The sequence below is a fragment of the Panicum virgatum genome, chromosome 3N, assembly GCF_016808335.1.
Source record: "Panicum virgatum strain AP13 chromosome 3N, P.virgatum_v5, whole genome shotgun sequence".
In the NCBI taxonomy this organism is placed as follows: domain Eukaryota; kingdom Viridiplantae; phylum Streptophyta; class Magnoliopsida; order Poales; family Poaceae; genus Panicum; species Panicum virgatum.
In genome coordinates, this window is record NC_053147.1 from 52053403 (window position 1) to 52072401 (window position 18999).

The 18999-nt window shown below is 49.3% G+C and overlaps 1 protein-coding gene across 1 annotated transcript; it reads left to right on the forward strand.

The window, feature by feature from the left end:
• Positions 1-5965: 5965 nt before the first annotated feature.
• On the forward strand, positions 5966-18999 carry LOC120666142 (11-beta-hydroxysteroid dehydrogenase 1A-like). Its single transcript, XM_039945932.1, has 6 exons — positions 5966-6457; positions 17596-17788; positions 17870-17955; positions 18055-18186; positions 18274-18438; positions 18544-18999. The coding sequence occupies exons 1-6, from the start codon at positions 6275-6277 to the stop codon at positions 18829-18831; spliced, it is 1047 nt and encodes a 348-aa protein (XP_039801866.1). The 5' UTR covers positions 5966-6274; the 3' UTR covers positions 18832-18999.

Below are 18999 nucleotides of genomic sequence, written 5' to 3' on the forward strand. Positions count from 1 at the left end.
GAAAGCTAGGATGATGGTCCTCGTGTGATGAATGGAACTTGTGAAATGCATTCCTCGACGGATGAGCCTAGTTACTTTCCCACTCTGCTCCAGAATGTACTATGGGAGTTGGGAAACACAGTGAAGCCCCTCTACGTCACCAGCCCCTACTCCGAGCCTGGCCACGACGACTACTACCGCACTCGGGTCCACATCAGGGAACGCTTGGAGACTTCCAAAGGCATGAAGACCCGCTCGGCACACAACTCCACCATGCCCCATGCTACCTACGCTGCCTCAGTTAGCGACGCCACCAGGAGAGCATTGTGGTCCCTTTGCTACACTCATCGCCAGGAACTGAGCTTCACCGAGTACTGTCACCTTCCTCGTCGTACCAGTGGAACTGAGGACACAGTAGTACCACTAGGAGAAGATGGAGAAGACCATCTCAATGTTCTTGCTCGAGTTAGTGCAGCTCTCAACATGGATCTCGAGGGTGCCACCGCCGAGCTGGACAACACCCACGAGAAGCTACAAGAGGCACAAGCCAAGATCGCACAGCTAGAGGCCCAGCTCGCTGGAGAAGACCCACCTGTGGATGCAGAAGAGCCCCTTTTTATCGTTCCATGTCGCCGCCCCGCAAGAGACTCCACTACGGCACACCACGATCCGTCACCGGTCTGCTAGACTAGGCTTCTAGGCTGGTTACCCCTTTAAGGTTTTGTTTCGCTAGTATCGTTCCTGTGAGGACAACAATGTAATAATGCTTGCTTTGTGAACAAGTGCTTGATTTAGAGTTTTGTTTTGCTCTCTAAAATAAAATGTTTAAAACTTGTTTTGGGTTCATATCTTGACTCTCTTCTACCTCATCCACCTTTATTGGTTCATCGTTCTTATCCAAGACTCATTCCTCTAACAATCAGATGGTAAACACGAGGTCAGGAGAAGATCAAGACATCCCAAGCATGAGACGTGCTCTCATAATTAACAACAGAATCAAGTGCCACCTCCACCACCAAACACGGAAATGGAACAGTTCCTAGCAGCTCAGATGCAACTCTTGCAAAACCTCACAGCTACTGTTCAAAGCATGCAAGCTCAGCAAAACCAGCAACCACAACAGATGCATCAGCAGCCAAGAGATAAACATCGTGAGTTTATGAGTCATCATCCCCCAACATACTCTCACTCAGTGGATCCTTTGGACGTTGATGATTGGTTGAAGATCATTAGTAGGAAGTTAGAGATAACACAGTGCAATGACCGCAAGAAGGTCTTATACACCTCAGGACGTTTAGAAGGATCTGCAGCTGATTGGTGGGATGCTTACACTGCTGCACACGCCAATGCTGATGCCATCACTTGGGAGGAATTCAAGAATAGTTTTCGTGAACACCATATTCCAGCAGGTGTGATTAAACTCAAGCAGAAAGAGTTTTTGGCTTTGAAGCAAGGCAATATGTCAGTTAGCGAGTACCGTGATAAGTTCACTCAATTGTCCCGTTACACGCCCAATGAAGTCGAACAGATGCAAAGAGACAAGATCGTTTTCTGGATGGCTTGATAGGACCACTTAACTATCAACTACAGAGTCACACGTTCCCAAATTTCCAGATGCTACTGGACAAAGCTATAGGCTTGGAAAGCAAACATAATGAGCTTGGTGAACAGAAGCGAAAGTTCCAATCTCAAGGAGAATCCAGCAGCAACACCCGGCCCCGCTACAACTCATCACAGGGAATTCAATCTCACACTGGAGGACAAGGTGATGGTTATCAACAGAACCAGCAGTTTCCACGTACTCCTAAACCGATCCCACACTCCAACCAGCAATTGAAGCACACCCCCAACCAGCAACAGAATCATTCGGGCAATGCAACAGGAGTGTCAGTACGGATTTACAATCTAATCATGCCAATTCACTCCAATGGTTATTTCAGATGTGGTGAATTGGAGCATTATGCCAACATCTGTCCAATGCGCAACATGCAGACTCCTCAGATTCAGAAGAACAATAGTCAGAGGACTGGTCAGCAGTCGACGCAAGTACGCCATGGGAATCTCAATTCTCAAGTCAACAAGGGTCAATAGAACTACATACGTGGTCGACTGAATAATGTGACAACGGAGACAACTCAAGATGCTTCAAATATTGTGTTCGGTACGTTCGACGCCAGCTCTTGTTCCGCAATCAGTTTTATTTGATTTTCGAATTGGAAACTTCACAAAAGAAGTCACTCAGAGAAAAGTAAAAAGCTACTTGTGAAAGAGAAGATGAGCTTATTGCAGAATTCTCTTAGTCGTTCTCTGATCTTTTCGAATCTCGAGGACGAGATTCTCTTTAAAGGGGGTAGAGTTTGTAACACCTGAATTTAAATTTGTTTGAAATTCAAAAAAAATAGATTTATTCAAATAAAGTTTTTGTTAAAAAAACTTCATTCTCCCTCTTTCTCCTTCCAGCCCAACCCACCTCCTTCTCCCTCCCTCTTTTATTTCCTGCGCGGCCCAGTTGGCCCAATTTGCCAAACCGGCCCATCCCACCTCCACCTCTCTGTCTCACTTCCAGGTGGGGCCCACCCGTTAGGGTCACCCCCTACCTCCAGTGCGTCACCTCCTCACTGCCTAACACCGTCGGCTGCTCTGCTTGCCGCGGCCGCACACCTCCCTCCCCTCCTCCTCCACTTCGGCGTTCCTTCAATGCGCAGCGAAGTGCCACCGCAACCCTCTCGCCTTCCCCCTTCCTCGGCTGGTAACGACAGCCACCACTGCGCGCCATTAATGCCCGGCCATCGAGCTTCGCTGCGTCTCTTCCCTTGTCGGCCTTTCCCCCCCTTCTCGTCCTATATAAGGCTCCCTGAGCCTGCCTCGCTCCTTTTCCCCTTCTCCCGAGCTCGCACCGCTCTCCCTCATTCGCGCAGCGCCGCGACCATTGTCGAGCTCGACGCTCTCGCCGTCAATCTCCTTCGCCGCAGCCCCTTTGTCGCCTCCAGCCGCTGCCACCGCCGCACCGATCCCACCACCCACTTCCCCTCCTCGCGTGCTCCATCCTTGGCCAAACCGCAACTGGAACCGAGCCCTGGACCGCCATTCCGGCAAAGTTCGATGAACCCGCCACCGCGGGCCGCCATTCGCCGGCGTTCCAGAGCTGCCGAGCGCTCCGCCGGCGAGCCTCTCCGCCCCGAGCCACGTTGCCACCTGGAGCTGAGCCGCCTGCCCAGCCGAGTCAGAGCTGAGCCATTTGCACGCCCGAGCCGCACCTAGCCGTCCCGCACGCCCGAGCCGCACCTAGCCGTCCCGCACGCCCTGAGCCGTTGGATCCAAAATCAATCAAAGCCAAGTCAATACCGGTCAAGCCTGGCCTTTTTGCAAAAGAGTCCCTGCACTTTTTAGAAAATAACCCGCCATCCTGATCAGTTCAAAAATAATTCCAACAAGGTCCTTTTTCTTCTGTTTTAGCCCCTGAGCTTTTCCAAAATTGAACCCGCCATCCTTTAACCCTCTGTTTTTCAATCTAGCCCTCGAATCAAATGTTTAATTGCATTCTAGCCCCTGTTTTCTTTCAGTCTAGCCCCTGGAAGTTCTAATCTTTCACAAATAAGCCCTTGAAACTTTGTTTTAGCCATAACTTCCACGCTTCAACTCTGATTTCAGCGATTTTCGCGCTCACGCGATCCTTGCAATGCGTTCAACATCTTTATCACCATATCTCTCCCTGTTTTTACTTTTTTGTATTGTTCCATATTTTGTTTGTTTTTCTTAAGTAATCGTGTAGACGACTCGCCGTTCGAGGGAAATCAAGAACAAGTATACGAGAAAGAGAATCAACAGTTTGGCAAGGAAGGCAAGTGGACTTCTCCCCCTGCATATTCCGTTTTGTCCCAATAATAGCATGATAATTCACTTTACTTTATTGTTGAATTGCATAAACTTGATGGGACACCTATTAAGAATTTACCTAGTCTTTAACCCCAAATCCTTGAACACCGGGTTTAATATATCTCTTGGGTAGAAATGTTAGTTGCTCAACTTTGGGAATGGTGTTATCTTAATCTTATAAGAAATGCTAATTATGCTTTATTTATGTTGTTATGTTGTGGTTAATTACAAGATCATATGACTTTAATTGGAACATGGAGAACCACCTAGGAAAACAGTACAACCACAAGGACCATATGGCTTTGGTCTTGGCTGATTAATTAGAAACTCTAGCTTGTGACAGTCTTACCGAAAGAGCAAGAGGGGAAGCATCGATGGGGTATAGCCCGATCCTCTTGGGGTAGCAGCCTTTACTAAGGTGCTGACCATTATGGAGATTTATGCTCTGTTTTGACTTGAAACCTTAGTGGATTGTCACTTATTAGGAAATCTTTGTAAAGGCCTTGTAGCATCCCTATACAATCACACCTCAGAACTGTGGTACTGTGCCTGATCAGCACAGCGTGGTTGGGTCCAAAGTTCTTTTGAACTTTTACGCGACTTGTGGGTAAAGTGTACAACCTCTGTAGAGTGTTTGAAATTGATATATCAGCCGTGCTCACGGTCATGAGCGGCTGGACCCTCACATGATAATTGAACTTGAAGAATGATTTAATATGTGGTGCTTTGGCTTTATATTGTTGGATCCTTTATGCTTATATGCTTAAGTGGGTTGGTATAAACTTATACCTAGTAAATAGGTGCTTGCTAATAAAATTTGACCAGCTAAAATGCTAACTGCTATAAACCTCAGCTTTTCCTTGATAGCCTTGCATTTTCCCCCACTTGCTGAGTACCAACCATAAGTGTACTCACCCTTGCTGCTCAGAAGAGAACATTGAAGTGGAGAACTACAATAACTTCAACGAGTTCTAGGCGTGTGTTCACTAGTCAATTGCCTATGGGATTGGATGAAGCTTTGTTGAAGATCTCATTTAGGATATCGGTGGACCGTCTAAAGACCTTCGTGTCTATTTATCGGAGTGTAATAATATTATGTACTCTCTCTTGCTTACGTTTTGGACATTGTCTTTGATATATTTCACTTATGACGTCTATCATATGTGTGTAAATTTGATCCTGGCGCACATATGAGATGCATATAGTTTCTTTCTGAAATCGGGTGTGACAGGCTGTCTCAGCCCATTTTTCGGGGAAGATATATTTGTTACTAAATTTAGAGCATAAAATTAACCGGGCCGGGCTACAGTTTCCGCTCCCTGTGGCCCGTTTCCAATGTATGGCCCGGGCTTTCAAAGCTTATAAACAACTCACAGGTTAGGCCAATATTCCACCAGCTTTCAAGTGGCTCTGGAAAAACTGTTATCAACACAAGCACAAAGTCTTTTTCTGGTTACTCCTTCCTAAAGGATCGTCTAAGCACTAGAGATCTACTGGGCAGAAAAAGGATGATATTGCAATTTTATGACTGTGTACTCTGTCATCATCATACAAGGGAAACTTTGGAGCACTTATTCTTGACTTGCCCGCTGGCCACTCAATTTTGGTCCTCGCTTGGCCTCACGATTCCTGCTTTTAACACTCACGCAGAGGTGGTTACATCTTTCAGAAGGCAACTAAATGTCCCCTTCTTCATGGAAATCATAATTCTTGGCTGCTGGGGCATTTGGATGACACCAAATGATTTCATCTTCAGGCAGTTAGCTCCCTCTGTTCAGAGCTGCCGGATCTCACTCAAGAAAGAATTAGCCCTGGCTTTGCACAGAGCTAAAAATTTGTTAGTTGATATGATGAAAGAATGGATGGACAACCAGTAATCTCTCTTATTTTCTTTGTCTCCTTTATTGTTTCTTGAGTTCTTCCTGTAATAACTTTTTGCTTATTTATATATATATATATATATATAACACCAGTAGGGGAGACTCTCCCCTCCTGTTTTATAAAAAAAAACGTATGGCCCGGGCAATTTTGGCAAATGATAACACCGTGTGCTGCCTCTGGCCTGGCGTCTGCTGTGCACGCGAGATGCCTGCCTGGTGACGTGTTCCCTTCGCCCGGACAAAGAAATGAAAGAGTTCGCCACGTCCAGCCAGCAACGCTCCACTGCTCTCCCGGGCCTCGCCGCCCTCCGTCGCCACGTCTCCACCACCGCAGCTACGTGTCGCCGAGCAGAGCTTCCTCCAATCCATGCAAACACAGAGCAGCAGGGCTTCTGGGCTCGGAGGATTGCAAGAACAACCTCTCTCCATCCTGCACTCCCAGCTGATACATCCATTCGCAGGCACGGACGACAAGAGTCTCGTCTTCGCCTCGCCGATCTCCCAGACCGACCGACAAATTTGACGAGCTGTGGGACGCCATGGATCTGGTGAACGGGTTGCTCAACTGGGTGGGGACGCCGGCCATGGTGGCCAGCCTGCTGCTCTTCTACCCGCCCTACTACCTCTTCAAGACCTGCTACTCCTTCCTCTCCTGGGTCTTCCCCGAGGACGTCGCCGGCAAGGTCGTCCTCATCACCGGCGCGTCCTCCGGCATCGGCGAGGTGACTCACTGACCGAGACTTAACAGCATGCGAGATTGAGGGACCGAAACTGGCGACCAGAGGGGGTGAATGGGAGCCGATTAAAATTTCTTCCGAAATCTGAAACGACGGCCTATGTCCCAAAATCACCGCAAGCTCTCAAACCTAGGTCAGCGAGAATAGCTATAGACAAGCTATCTCGAAGCAAAAGATCTAGGTCGCAGCGCGGAAGCAAAGGCGAGAGAAACTTCACAAATCGCAGCACAGCACACACAGACCGGTCTGACTATTGTACTGGACCGGTCGGGCTGGGAAATTCAAACTGCAGACCGGTCAGACCGGTTGCACAGACCGGTCAGACCGGTCGCTCCCAGACAGCCCGCCAACAAAACTCCAAATGTCAAATCTCGAGCAAACGAAGTCCAAATCCTACCAAACTTTGTGGAAAGCTTCGTAACTACCCCATGAACATATCCCCAAAAGATCTCACCCAAAAGATTCACGGATCGAGAGAAATCGAGGAAAGATCAAAGAGGATTGGGGTTTTCTCAAGAACACAAAATCGCCAATTCGTGAGAACTCTCGATTCCAGTAGGTTTAGCACTCGGCTAGAAGGATTAGAATCGTCACAAAGAGTCCATCAAACCACGAATTCAAGGGTTGGTCTCCTCCAAACAAGAAACACACCAAAAGAGTAGAATTAAACCCAAAACGCAAAAGAGAAGGGGAGAATGAGATGCTCAGCATACACAAGTGAATCTCAAACAAATTTCATCCATTAAACTCAGAGGAATTCACCTATACAAAGGCTAGAGCCATCCGCCCATCATCCACCCACTAGATTGAAGAGAATAGCTATAATCTAAACTCTCTTTGCGTTGGAGTCCTTGGCCCTAACCTAGTGCAGAGGCTGGGAGAAGAAAAAACCCAGAGAAAACAAAAGACTCAAGAGACTCAACCAGCCACGGGCTGGTGGGGGTATTTATACCCGGCTGCTGCGGCCAGACCGGTCAGACCAGTCTAGGGGACCGGTCAGACCGGTCGGGTCAGCAGCACCCTGCTGTACAGCCTCGATCGACGGCGGAGCTTCTTTCTTCGACTCGAAGTCTTTGCTGCGATGCCGCCACGTCGACGAAGATCCGATCCGCGGTTTTGGAGGGTCCACGAAACCCGGGTAGGTGGCTGGTTTTGAGAAAACCGCCAAAACCTCACGCGCGGGAAGATTTCTGCCTCCACGCCGTGGCCCTAGACGTCGTTCCCGCCTCGGCCTCCTGACGGCCCTAGACGCCGCCCGACGCCCGTCACCTCCTCGCCCGCAGCGAGGCCCTAGACGCCGTCGACGCCCGTCGCCTCCGTCAGTCCCGAGACCGACGCCCGTGCCTCCACGACTTGGCGTCTTCAACCGCCGTCCGCCTCCTTGGTTTTGTGGCGCAAACCAAGAAACCCGCCTTCCGTCGCCGCTTGCGCCCTCGATCCAGGAGTGGATGCCACAGCTGCCGCCCGGTCCGAGCTCCGGTCCCGGCTGCCCTTCACCGCCGACCACCGCACGGTCCATCGGCCACAGCACCTCCACGGCAGCTCCCCGTCGACACTCGATGCCCGTGTACCTGCAATCCAAAGACCAAGCGTACGATCACACCGCACGGTTGACAATTCACTCATCACAGGCAGGATAGAGTACTCACATTCCTCAATCTCCCCCTTGATGAGTGCATTGTCAACACACCACAAACGAACCAAGAGAAGTGAAACCAGAGAAGAACAAAGAAGCACGAAAGAGAAGAACTCAAGCAAGTGACGAAAAGCTCAGAAATGCAAAAACAGTCACTTACTCAAGCAAAGATCGATCCCCTAAGATAAGGGCAAAGGCTCGACGCAATCGATCAAAAGCCAAAGCATGACTCCTCAAAGACAGAGGTAACGCTCGACGCAGTCATGTAAGAAGCAGAGGGAAAACAAGGAAACCAGGAGCCAAAACCAAAATAGAAACTCCCCATGCAAAGTTTTTCCCTCTCACAAGTGCAACTCTCCTAAAATGATGCACTCTCAAAGCCCTATGCACATCAAGTTTTTCAAAAATCAAACAAGTCTCCCTCTTTTTCGATCACTTCTCTCAAAATTCTCCCCCTTGTTGGCACATGCACACATCAAGTCGAAAAAGACCTAAAGCTCCCCCTGAAGCTGAAACTCCCCCTGAACAGATGCTATGCAATGAATGCAATGTAGGAGGTGTAAGTGAAAGCATTCAGGGATACAAGGATATGAGCAACATCTAGTCACAAGCACGTGTGCATCCATAAACAGGACCTGCATCTAGCTCAACAGGATATATCAAATCAGTCTAGAGCTAGACAAGTTCAGTTTAGGAGAAATAAAAGCATCACCCATGATCTAGCACTAACAAGTAGGGAAAAGAAAGCAGTGCTACTCAAACTCATACAGGTGAGCCAAACCAGCCAAAGATGTTGTTAACATTCATTTTTCCATCAAATTTATAGCAATCAATCCTTAATGCCAGGGGTTGAAATCTTGTCATGCTTTACTTAGCAACGAGGCCAATCCTATGTCAAAGGCAATCAGAAGCTTAAAGCACTCATTTCAGTCATGCACAGCCTTGCTCGGGTTCTCACAAGTGCAACGTGAGCCATCCCGAAAGCTCTATCAGTGCGACAAGCAATCCCACCTGGATCTTTTCAAACAATTTCAAGAACAGTTTAAGCAATTTTATCAGATTTAGATCATTTCAAGTATGAATTGCTGAACAAAAGGCTATACTAGAATGAATAAGATAGCAAAGCATATCAACACGCCCTAACATGCTAGTAGCCAAGACAGGGTGATCATGTTTTCAGATTTTCAAATCAAAATAGATTAACTCAGATGATGTCATATACACAGTGGAGCAAGCTATACAAGATCAAGTTTATCAACTCACACTAGCAGGCACTAGAAGATCATAGCAATGTATACAAGAATGTTAGTGCAAGTGAGACAATGCAAAATGCAGACATGTACAATGCATATACATAATGCAACTACCAAACCTAGAAAACAAAGAGAAGCAAATAAAATCTACAAAGCTAACCAAAGAAAAGTCAGCAATCAAAAGGGGTAACAAACCCCAAGCTCCCCTCGCAAGCGAGCAAAGGTGTCTTGCTCAAGCGGTTTGGTGAGAATATCTGCGGTTTGCCTCTCTGAAGGGACATGGATCAGGTCTATGTGTCCTCTCTCATGGTTGTCTCGCAGGAAATGGAATCGGATGTCTATGTGCTTCGTTCTAGAGTGTAGGACAGGGTTCTTTGCAATGCTAATGGCTGACATATTGTCTACAAAGATGGGAACCCTACCGAAACTCAAGCCATAATCCTGCAAGGTTTGTTTCATCCAAAGTATCTGGGAGCAGAAGCTAGCAGCGGCAACATACTCGACTTCTGTGGAAGAAAGCGCTACGCTAGCCTGCTTGCGAGAGGACCAAGACACCAAAGATGTACCGAGAAATTGACAAGTGCCGGATGTCGACTTGCGATCCAACCGACACCCACCGAAATCGGCATCAGAAAAGCCCACCAAAACCAGAGAAGAATCCGCAGAATACCAAAGACCAAATTCAGGGGTGAATTTCAAATACCTGAAGATGCGTTTCACCACCTGCCTGTGGGAGGTGCGTGGCGAAGCCTGATACCGCGCGCAGAGGCAGACGCCGAACTAGATGTCCGGTCGCGTCGCCGTCAGTTACAGGAGAGAGCCGATCATGCTCCTGTACTCCTTCTGGTCCACCGCCTCGCCGTCCAAGTCCTCATCAAGCACTGTAGATGTGCTGATCGGAGTCGGCTGAGGAGACAAGTTACTCATGTCGAACTTCCGCAGCAAGTCTCTAGTGTACTTGGCTTGATGGACAAAAGTGCCCTGAGGAGTTTGCTTGATCTGCAGCCCGAGGAAGAACTGCAACTCACCAATCATGCTCATCTCAAACTCCCTGGACATCTGCTCAGAAAACTTGGAGACAAGAGCGTGAGAAGAGCCACCAAAGATAATATCATCCACGTATATCTGAACTAAAAGAAAATCAGTGCCAGATCGCATGAGGAACAATGTTTTATCAACACATTCCATTTTAAAGCCCTGAGCCAGCAAAAAGGTTTTCAATCTATCATACCAAGCTCTAGGTGTCTGTTTCAAACCATAAAGAGCTTTCTGAAGTTTATAAACACGGTTTGGAAACTTGGGATTTTCGAAACCTGGGGGTTGCTTCACATAAACCTCTTTTTCGATAAAACCATTCAAGAAGGCAGATTTAACATCCATTTGGAAAACCTTAAAACCCTTGGAAGCACAAATGCAAGAAAGATTCGAATAGCTTCCAAACGAGCAACAGGGGCAAAAGTTTTCTCAAAATCAATACCCTCTTTTTGGCAAAACCCCTAGGCAACAAGACGAGCCATGTTTCGAACAACCAAACCATCCTCACCCTGTTTGTTTTTGAAAACCCACTTCGTTCCGATGGGATTACAAGTAGGTGGAGGCTCGACTAACACCCAAACTTGGTTTCTTTCAAAATTTTCAAGTTCCTCATGCATGGCATTGACCAAATTAGAATCGGAAAGAGCGTGTCCAATATCTTTGGGCTCAAACGAAGCAACAAACGCTGAATGAGCAAATCCAGCGATACTTGTTACCTTGGACCTGGTGACTCGCTCGTTGAGATCACCTAGCATCTGTTGAGGTGGATGGCGGCGCTGAATGTGTCGCGGTGCTTCCCATGTCGAAGTCACCTCCTCCTCAACCAAAGCTAGTATCTCCTCAGGTGCAGCTGGTGAAGCCTGAGTCACCTCCTCGAACAGCCCCCGGGAAGTGGACGTAGTCGGGTCGGGGCCGTCGTCATCGTCCGAGCTTGTGGCAGAGATAGTTGGGTACACAGCACGCATGGTAGCCTCAGCGTCGCCATCTGCAGCTTCTTCCTCCTCATCTTCAAAGATGGAGGTGCCGAGCTCATCATCTCCTGCAACTTCAAAGACAGAAGAATTGCACGGTGCAGTCTCGTCGAAAGTGACTTCACAAGTCTCTCTAACGATGTTAGTATCAATAATCAGCACACGGTACGCTCTAGAGTGAGAAGTATAACCGAGAAAAATACCATCAGACGAGCGAGACTCAAACTTATCAAGATTTCCATCTTTCAGCACAAAGCACCGGCAACCGAAAACTCTGAGATGATCAACACGGGGCTGGCATCCAAACCGCAACTTATAAGAAGTCCTGTGCATTAAAGCACGCAAGAAAATGCGGTTGGACACGTAACAAGCGGTGTTAACTGCCTCAGCCCAGTATTTGCGAGGAGTCCTATGCTCATTGAGCATCGTCCTCGCCATCTCAACCAGCGTCCGATTCTTCCGCTCTACAACTCCATTCTGTTGTGGAGTGTAGGGAGAAGAATACTGGTGTTCGAGCCCTTGATCACTGCAAAAGACGTCAAAACGAGTGTTTTTTAATTCTGTGCCATTGTCACTGCGGATCGCTCTCATGGCCTAGGGTAACTCATTTTTCAACCTCAAGATCAAGTCTCAAACAAACTCGAAAGCCTCATCCTTGGTTCTCATGAAAAAGACCCAAGAATAGCGAGAAAAGTCGTCCACAATCACAAGCACGTACCACTTCCCACCAACAGACATCACCCTAGAAAGACCAACTGTATCCATGTGTAGCAACTCTCCAGGGTGAGCGGTCATCACTTGATTAACAGGTGGATGTGAAGTAGCAATCATCTTCCTGTGGCGACACAGATGGCAAACAAGGTCCTTTTCAAACTTCAATTTGGGCAATCCTCGGATCAGGCCAAGTGAGCTCAGTCTCAACAACAAATCGAAGCTCAAATGTCCAAGTCTCCTATGCCACTTCCACAAATCAGAAGAAGGACCAGCCATCAAGCAATGAGAAGGGCCAAAAGGAGTTCCAGAGAAGTCAACCAAGAAAACTCGATCGCGAGGTGTAATCCGGCAAACCAAATCTCCTCTGGAATCAAGAACACGCGAACAGCCCTCCTTAAAGCGAACCTCAAACCCCTCATCAAGAAGTTGCGACATAGAGAGCAAATTAAAGCCAAGATTCGAAACCAAAGCAACTTCTCTCAGGGTAAAGCGATCAGAAACTCAAACAGCGCCAAGTCCACGTACCTTTCCTCTTCCATTATCCCCGAACACAATGTACTCCTTTGAGCGCATCGGGGTGAGGCTGGAGAACCATTTGTCATTTTCGGTCATGTGGCACGAACAACCGGAGTCCATGATCCACCTGTTCTCCAAGCCTCTGACCTGCACATCAGTAGTGAGACAAAGGGTGAGCAAATGTCTCAACACTGGGGTTAGCAAAGTGAGAAGCAAACCAGTGTCGAGCCATTTACTCTACAGAAGGATTAGCAAAACCATACAAAGCGTATCCCCCATCCTGTCTACCGCGTGACTGACGAACACTACCGCGAGGAAAGCGTGGAGCGTCAAAACCTCCTCCAAAGCCTCGGTCCCGTGGTCCATAGCCGTACTGAAAACGACCAGGAGCACGACCGGCAAAGCGACCACCCGCTGGAGCACGGTAACCACCACCGTCTCCCTGACCTCCACCTACACGGCGTGCCCTAGCATCTCGCCTATCACCACGCCAAGAAGGACCATTTACCCGAGCAGAGTACATGTCCGCGTTCTGTCTCTCCTGCTCTCTCCTCACAGCCCGCTTCCTCCTGAAGCAAAACTCCTCCAGGTGACCTTCCCTGTCACAGAACTCGCAGTGGTACCTCACCTCACGCTTGGGAGGTGGAGGCCTAGCCTGCGGACAGGGAGGAGCAGCCCTCTTCTTCTGGGCAACCTGGGCTGTGGCAGCAGGGAGCGTGTCGAGGGGGTTCCTCAGCGCATTGGGCTTTGGAACCCAAACCTGCTTCTGCGGAGGTTCTTTCGGTGGTTCTTTAAGCACACCATCCACGGGGTCAACAAAGCGAAGGCTGTGTGCTCGTGCTAGCAATGTTTCCAGCAGTCTTGCCAATCTTACCATACAACCTGTCAAAGTCTGACTTTGTGTATGTGTAACCGACCCCAAACCCATCACCACGCTTAAACTGCTTAATCATCATGCTCAACTGCGGCTCACTGCTAGAAACCCAACTCAGAATCGCCCTAAGGTATGTGTTCTCATTCTCCAAGTTGGCTTTCTCTACCGCAAGACTATCTAAATCAGCCATCAAACTAGGGCAAACAGAGCAGTCAATAGGTGGGCTAGACTCTACGACCTTAGTCTTTCCAAAAGACTTGATCAAAGCGTTCTTCTCCTCTAGCTCCAACCTAAGCGTGGGACAAAGCTTACAAGCACCAAGCAAAACTGGCCTAGACTTCATTTCCTCTAGCTCGCACACAACAGTAGCAAACTTGGACTGCAACGAAGCTAGATCAGACTTAAAGATAGGACACTCATCGCATTCAAGCACATCACTAACAATGGGAGCGTCCTTGACAAGTTCAAGCTCATGCTTGGCCTTGGCTAGCTCGTGAGACACGTCAGAAAGCGAAGTCTTAGCAACATCTAAATTCGCGACGTTCTCATTATGCTTGGCACGGAGAGCAACAAGATCATTCATGTGAGATATGCAGCCAGCGCACTCATTCTCACTAGATTTCTCCCTAGCACAAGCCAGCTCAGCCCTAAGCTTTCTATGCTCTCTAGCTGCTTCCTTAAGCAGCCTCTTCTGGTTGTCGAGAGCGGCGTACAACTCCCTAACCTCTGTATCAAGCAGGTCAATCGTGGAGTTTACCTCTGAATCGCTCTCGGATCCAGGAGAAGTGCCGGAGTGCGTCAGTGTAGCATGTCCACCCGAAGACGCACGAGCAACATCGGCTTCGCCCGCCATGGTGCAGAAGCTCTTGCGCCGACCGGCCGCCAAGCAAAGGCTGATGAAGCCGGTGGCTTCCTTGTCCCGCTTCTTCTTCTTCTTGTCGTCGTCATCGGAGGTCGGTGAAGAAGAGCGGTCGGTGTCGGAGCTCTTGTCGAGGTCGCTGAGCTGCGCCAGGAAGGCCTTCTCCCGCTTCTTGGCCTTGTACTGGAAGCGCTTCTTGAGCGACTCCTTGTCGAAGCGTCCTCCCCGGTCATGACTGCGGTGCTTGTGGCGCCGACGCTCCTTGTTGGAGCCTCCCTCATCGCGGTCACGGTGGCGGTAGTAGTCGAAGGAGTTGTTCTGGCCACCGCCAGACTTCTTGGGGCAATCGGCGATGAAGTGGTTCAGATCGCCGCAGTTGTAGTACTCGGGGTTCTTCTTCCTCTGCCTGTTGTGGTAGATGCGCTGGAACTTGCTGATCAGGAGGCACAAGTCGTCGTCGCCCAGTGTCTCCAGCTGCTCATCTGAAACAGAAGGCAAAGAGGCAAGAGAAAAGCCAAGAGCAGAGTTAGCGTTAGAGCCCGATCCACCACCTGGGCCAGTCACAAGAGCGACGCTCTTGGAGGGAGGGGCACCATTGAGCTTGGCTCGTGTCTGGTTATCCACCTCCGTGGCCTTGAGCTTGCTGAAAAGCTCATTCACCGTCAGAGTCTCATAGCCAGCAGACTCAATGATCGTGTTCACCTTGAGATCCCACACAGAGCGATCAAGTGCGTAAAGCAACTTAAGGGTCTTCTCATGCTCTGTGTACTCAAGGGCACCAGCAGATCTGTTCGCATTGACCTTGTTCACAATCGACTGAAAATGACTGAACATCAGGTCAATGCTCTCACTCGGCTCCTGTGTGAAGTTCTCATACGCCGGTGAGTCTCGAATAGTCTGGCCTTCACCTGAGGTGTACCCTCGTGGTAGTTCTCAAGACACGTCCAAATTTTGTGGGCTTCCTGAAAACCCAGTACGCGTGAGAACTCCGCACGAGAAACGCCAGCGAACAAGGCATAGACGGCCTTGGCGTTAGCCTCGTGCTGGGTCACCTGAAGAGGCGTGGTCCGAACAGCAAGCACCTCGTAAAGGTGGTTCGTGGTAATCTCCCAGACCTCGGCTCCCATGCTCTGTAGGAAGGTTCTCATGCGAACCTTCCAGTAAGCATAGTCTTCGCCGGAAAACACCGGGATCTTACCAAGACTCGCCATGGTCGCCGAGTGGTTTTCGAACCGGTTAAGGTACTGAAAACCTCAACCCGCTCTGATACCAATTGAGGGACCAAAACTGGCGACCAGAGGGGGGGCTGAATGGGAGCCGATCAAAATTTCTTCCGAAATCTGAAACGTCGGCCTATGTCCCAAAATCATCGCAAGCCATCGAACCTAGGTCAGCGAGAATAGCTATAGACAAGCTATCTCGAAGCAAAAGACCTAGGTCGCAGCGCGGAAGCAAAGGCGAGAGAAACTTCACAAATCGCAGCACAGCACACACAGACCAGTCTGACCGGTGTACTGTACCGGTCTGACCGGTCGGGCTGGGAAATTCAAACTGCAGACCGGTCAGACCGGTTGCACAGACCAGTCAGACCGGTCGCTCCCAGACATCCCGCCAACAAAACTCCAAATGTCAAATCTCGAGCAAACGAAGTCCAAATCCTACCAAACTTTGTGGAAAGCTTCGTAACTACCCCGTGAACATATCCACAAAAGATCTCACCCAAAAAATTCACGGATCGAAAGAAATCGGGGAAACATCAAAGAGGATTGGGGTTTTCTCAAGAACACAAAATCGCCAATTTGTGAGAACTCTCGATTCCAGTAGGTTTAGCACTCGGCTAGAAGGATTAGAATTGTCACAAAGAGTCCATCAAACCACGAATTCAAGGGTTGGTCTCCTCCAAATAAGAAACACACCAAAAGAGGAGAATTAAACCCAAAACACAAAAGAGAAGGGGAGGACGAGATGCTCAGCACACAAGTGAATCTCAAACAAATTTCATCCATTAAACTCAGAGGAATTCACCTATACAAAGGCTAAAGCCATCCGCCCATCATCCACCCACTAGATTGAAGAGAATAGCTATAATCTAAACTCTCTTTGCGTTGGAGTCCTTGGCCCTAACCTAGAGCAGAGGCTGGGAGAAGGAAAAACCCAGAAAAAACAAAAGACTCAAGAGACTCAACCAGCCACGGGCTGGTGGGGGGTATTTATACCCGGCTGCTGCGGCCAGACCGGTCAGACCGGTCTAGGGGACCGGTCAGACCGGTTGGGTCAGCAGCACCCTGCTGTACAGCCTCGATCGACGGCGGAGCTTCTTTCTTCGACTTGAAGTCTTTGCTGTGATGCCGCCACGTCGACGAAGATCCGATCCGCGGTTTTGGAGGGTCCGCGAAACCCGGGTAGGTGGCCGGTTTTGAGAAAACCGCGAAAACCTCACGCACGGGAAGATTCCCGCCTCCACGCTGTGGCCCTAGACGCCGTTCCCACCTCGGCCTCCTGACGGCCCTATACGCCGCCCGACGCCCGTCACCTCCTCGCCCGCAGCGAGGCCCTAGACGCCGTCGACGCCCGTCGCCTCCGTCAGTCCCGAGACCGACACCCGTGCCTACACGACTTGGCGTCTTCAACCGCCGTCTGCCTCCTTGGTTTTGTGGCGCAAACCAAGAAACCCGTCTTCCGTCGCCGCTTGCGCCCTCGATCCAGGTGTGGACGCCACAGCTGCCGCCCGGTCCGAGCTCCGGTCCCGGCTGCCCTTCACCGCCGTCCACCGCACGGTCCATCGGCCACATCACCTCCACGGCAGCTCTCCGTCGACACTCAACGCCCGTGTAGCTGCAATCCAAAGACCAAGCGCACGATCACACCGCACGGTTGACAATTCACTCATCACAGGCAGGATAGAGTACTCACATTACTCAGAGATGATCTGCTTTCCATGTCTAGAGTACTGTACTGTACTCATCATGCTTGCTAGATAGTACTCATTTCTTGCAAGGGTTAAGTTGCTTCGAAATTACTTTTTTTTTTACTATTTGCATCAGCCTTGGTGTAGGAGCTTACAATAACTGAGCTTATTGTCTATCAGTAGACTACTACATAATCTGTTCATCATGAACTACTCTGCTGTTCCTTTACTACTGGCAACTACGTCAGTCTATACAATTGGCGATTTGCTGTAGGTCAATTGACAGAATATTTATGAAACCCATGAGGAAGATGAACTCTGAGCTTGACTTACGCGGTGATGATGTTTTCTCTGCAGCAACTGGCCTACCAGTACGCCATGAAGCGGGCCTTCCTAGTCCTAGTCGCGCGAAGGGAATCGAGCCTCCGTCAGGTTGCCGACAGAGCAATCGAGCTTGGTGCACGCAATGTGATCGTCCTACCAGGCGATGTCGCTAACCCTGATGATTGCAAGAGATTTGTTCAGACCGCGATCAGTCACTACGACCGATGTAAGCACGACTATCAAACAAATTCAGGCGATGTCGCTTCTGAATCCCTGTTGTCTAACATTGCTTGATGCTCATATTCAGTGGACCATCTTGTCTGCAATGCTGGCATCGCGAGCGTGGGGGCGTTTCAGGAGATTCCAGATGTCAAAAATTACAGTTCCCAGCTTGTAATATTCACTGAATTCCAGTTCCTTTGCTTGATTGTTTATCCATGGATGGTATCTATCCATAGATACTGAACTGGTAAGCCTGTAATGCTTTTTCAGGATGTGAACTTCTGGGGTTCAGTTCAGACAACCTTTGCTGCACTCCCGTACCTGAAAAGGAGCGGAGGGAGAATAGTTGTCACTGCTTCTGCAACAGGATGGAATCCTGTTCCGAGAATGAGCTTCTATAATGTAGCAACTTTTACTCATCCGTTCCACTGAATTGCAGTATGTTTGAGACTTGCAACTGATGACAGTTTTGCCTATATTTGTGTCCAGGCTGCCAATGCTGCCCTGATAAACTTCTTCGAGACGCTGCGAACCGAGCTAGGAAGCGAAATTGGGATCACAATAGTAACGCCTGGGTGGATCGAGTCTGAGATGTCCAAAGGGAAATTCCTCAAGGAACATGGAGAAACTGATGTCGATCAAGAAATGCGCGATGTAGGAACACTGCTGCTACTCTCAATTGATCACATCTGCCATTTGGCTGGATGTAGGAACTAACACATTCAAACATGTACTGAACTGAACATGACGATGTTTCAGGCTCAAATTGGTTTGTTCCCGGTGGAGTACGCCAAGAACTGCGCCAGGGCCATGGTGCAGGCGGCTTGCCAGGGTGAGCGCTATCTCACCGTGCCAGCATGGTTCAGGGCAATGTACCTGTGGAGGGTGTTCGCGCCGGAGATCGTCGAGACCTGCTACCGCGTCCTGTACATGCACGGCCATGGCGCGAGGCAAACCGACGCCCTGAGCAAGACGATGGCCGAGGCTGGTGGGAAGCAGCTGCTGTACCCAACTTCGCTGCGCTCTGACGACGTCAAGACCGATTGAGGTCAGGTGCCTGAAGTGCAACTTGCTTGTAGGCTCTTTGAGCATCAACTTTTTACACTTGATCGGCTCCCATGGAATGGGTGAAGTACAGAACTCTGGTCGGAAACTGCTGTTGTCATGTTAATATGCTGTGTACCTGATAATGAATAAGGCATGCTCTGTTGGTTA

Excerpts from the sequence above, each read along its gene's own strand:
- LOC120666142 (XM_039945932.1), top strand. The coding sequence starts at position 6,275 with ATGGATCTGGTGAACGGGTTGCTCAACTGGGTGGGGACGCCGGCCATG. Across the intron at positions 6,458-17,595 it reads CGTCCTCCGGCATCGGCGAG|CAACTGGCCTACCAGTACGC; the intron begins GTGACTCACTGA and ends TTTTCTCTGCAG. Across the intron at positions 17,956-18,054 it reads AAAATTACAGTTCCCAGCTT|GATGTGAACTTCTGGGGTTC; the intron begins GTAATATTCACT and ends ATGCTTTTTCAG.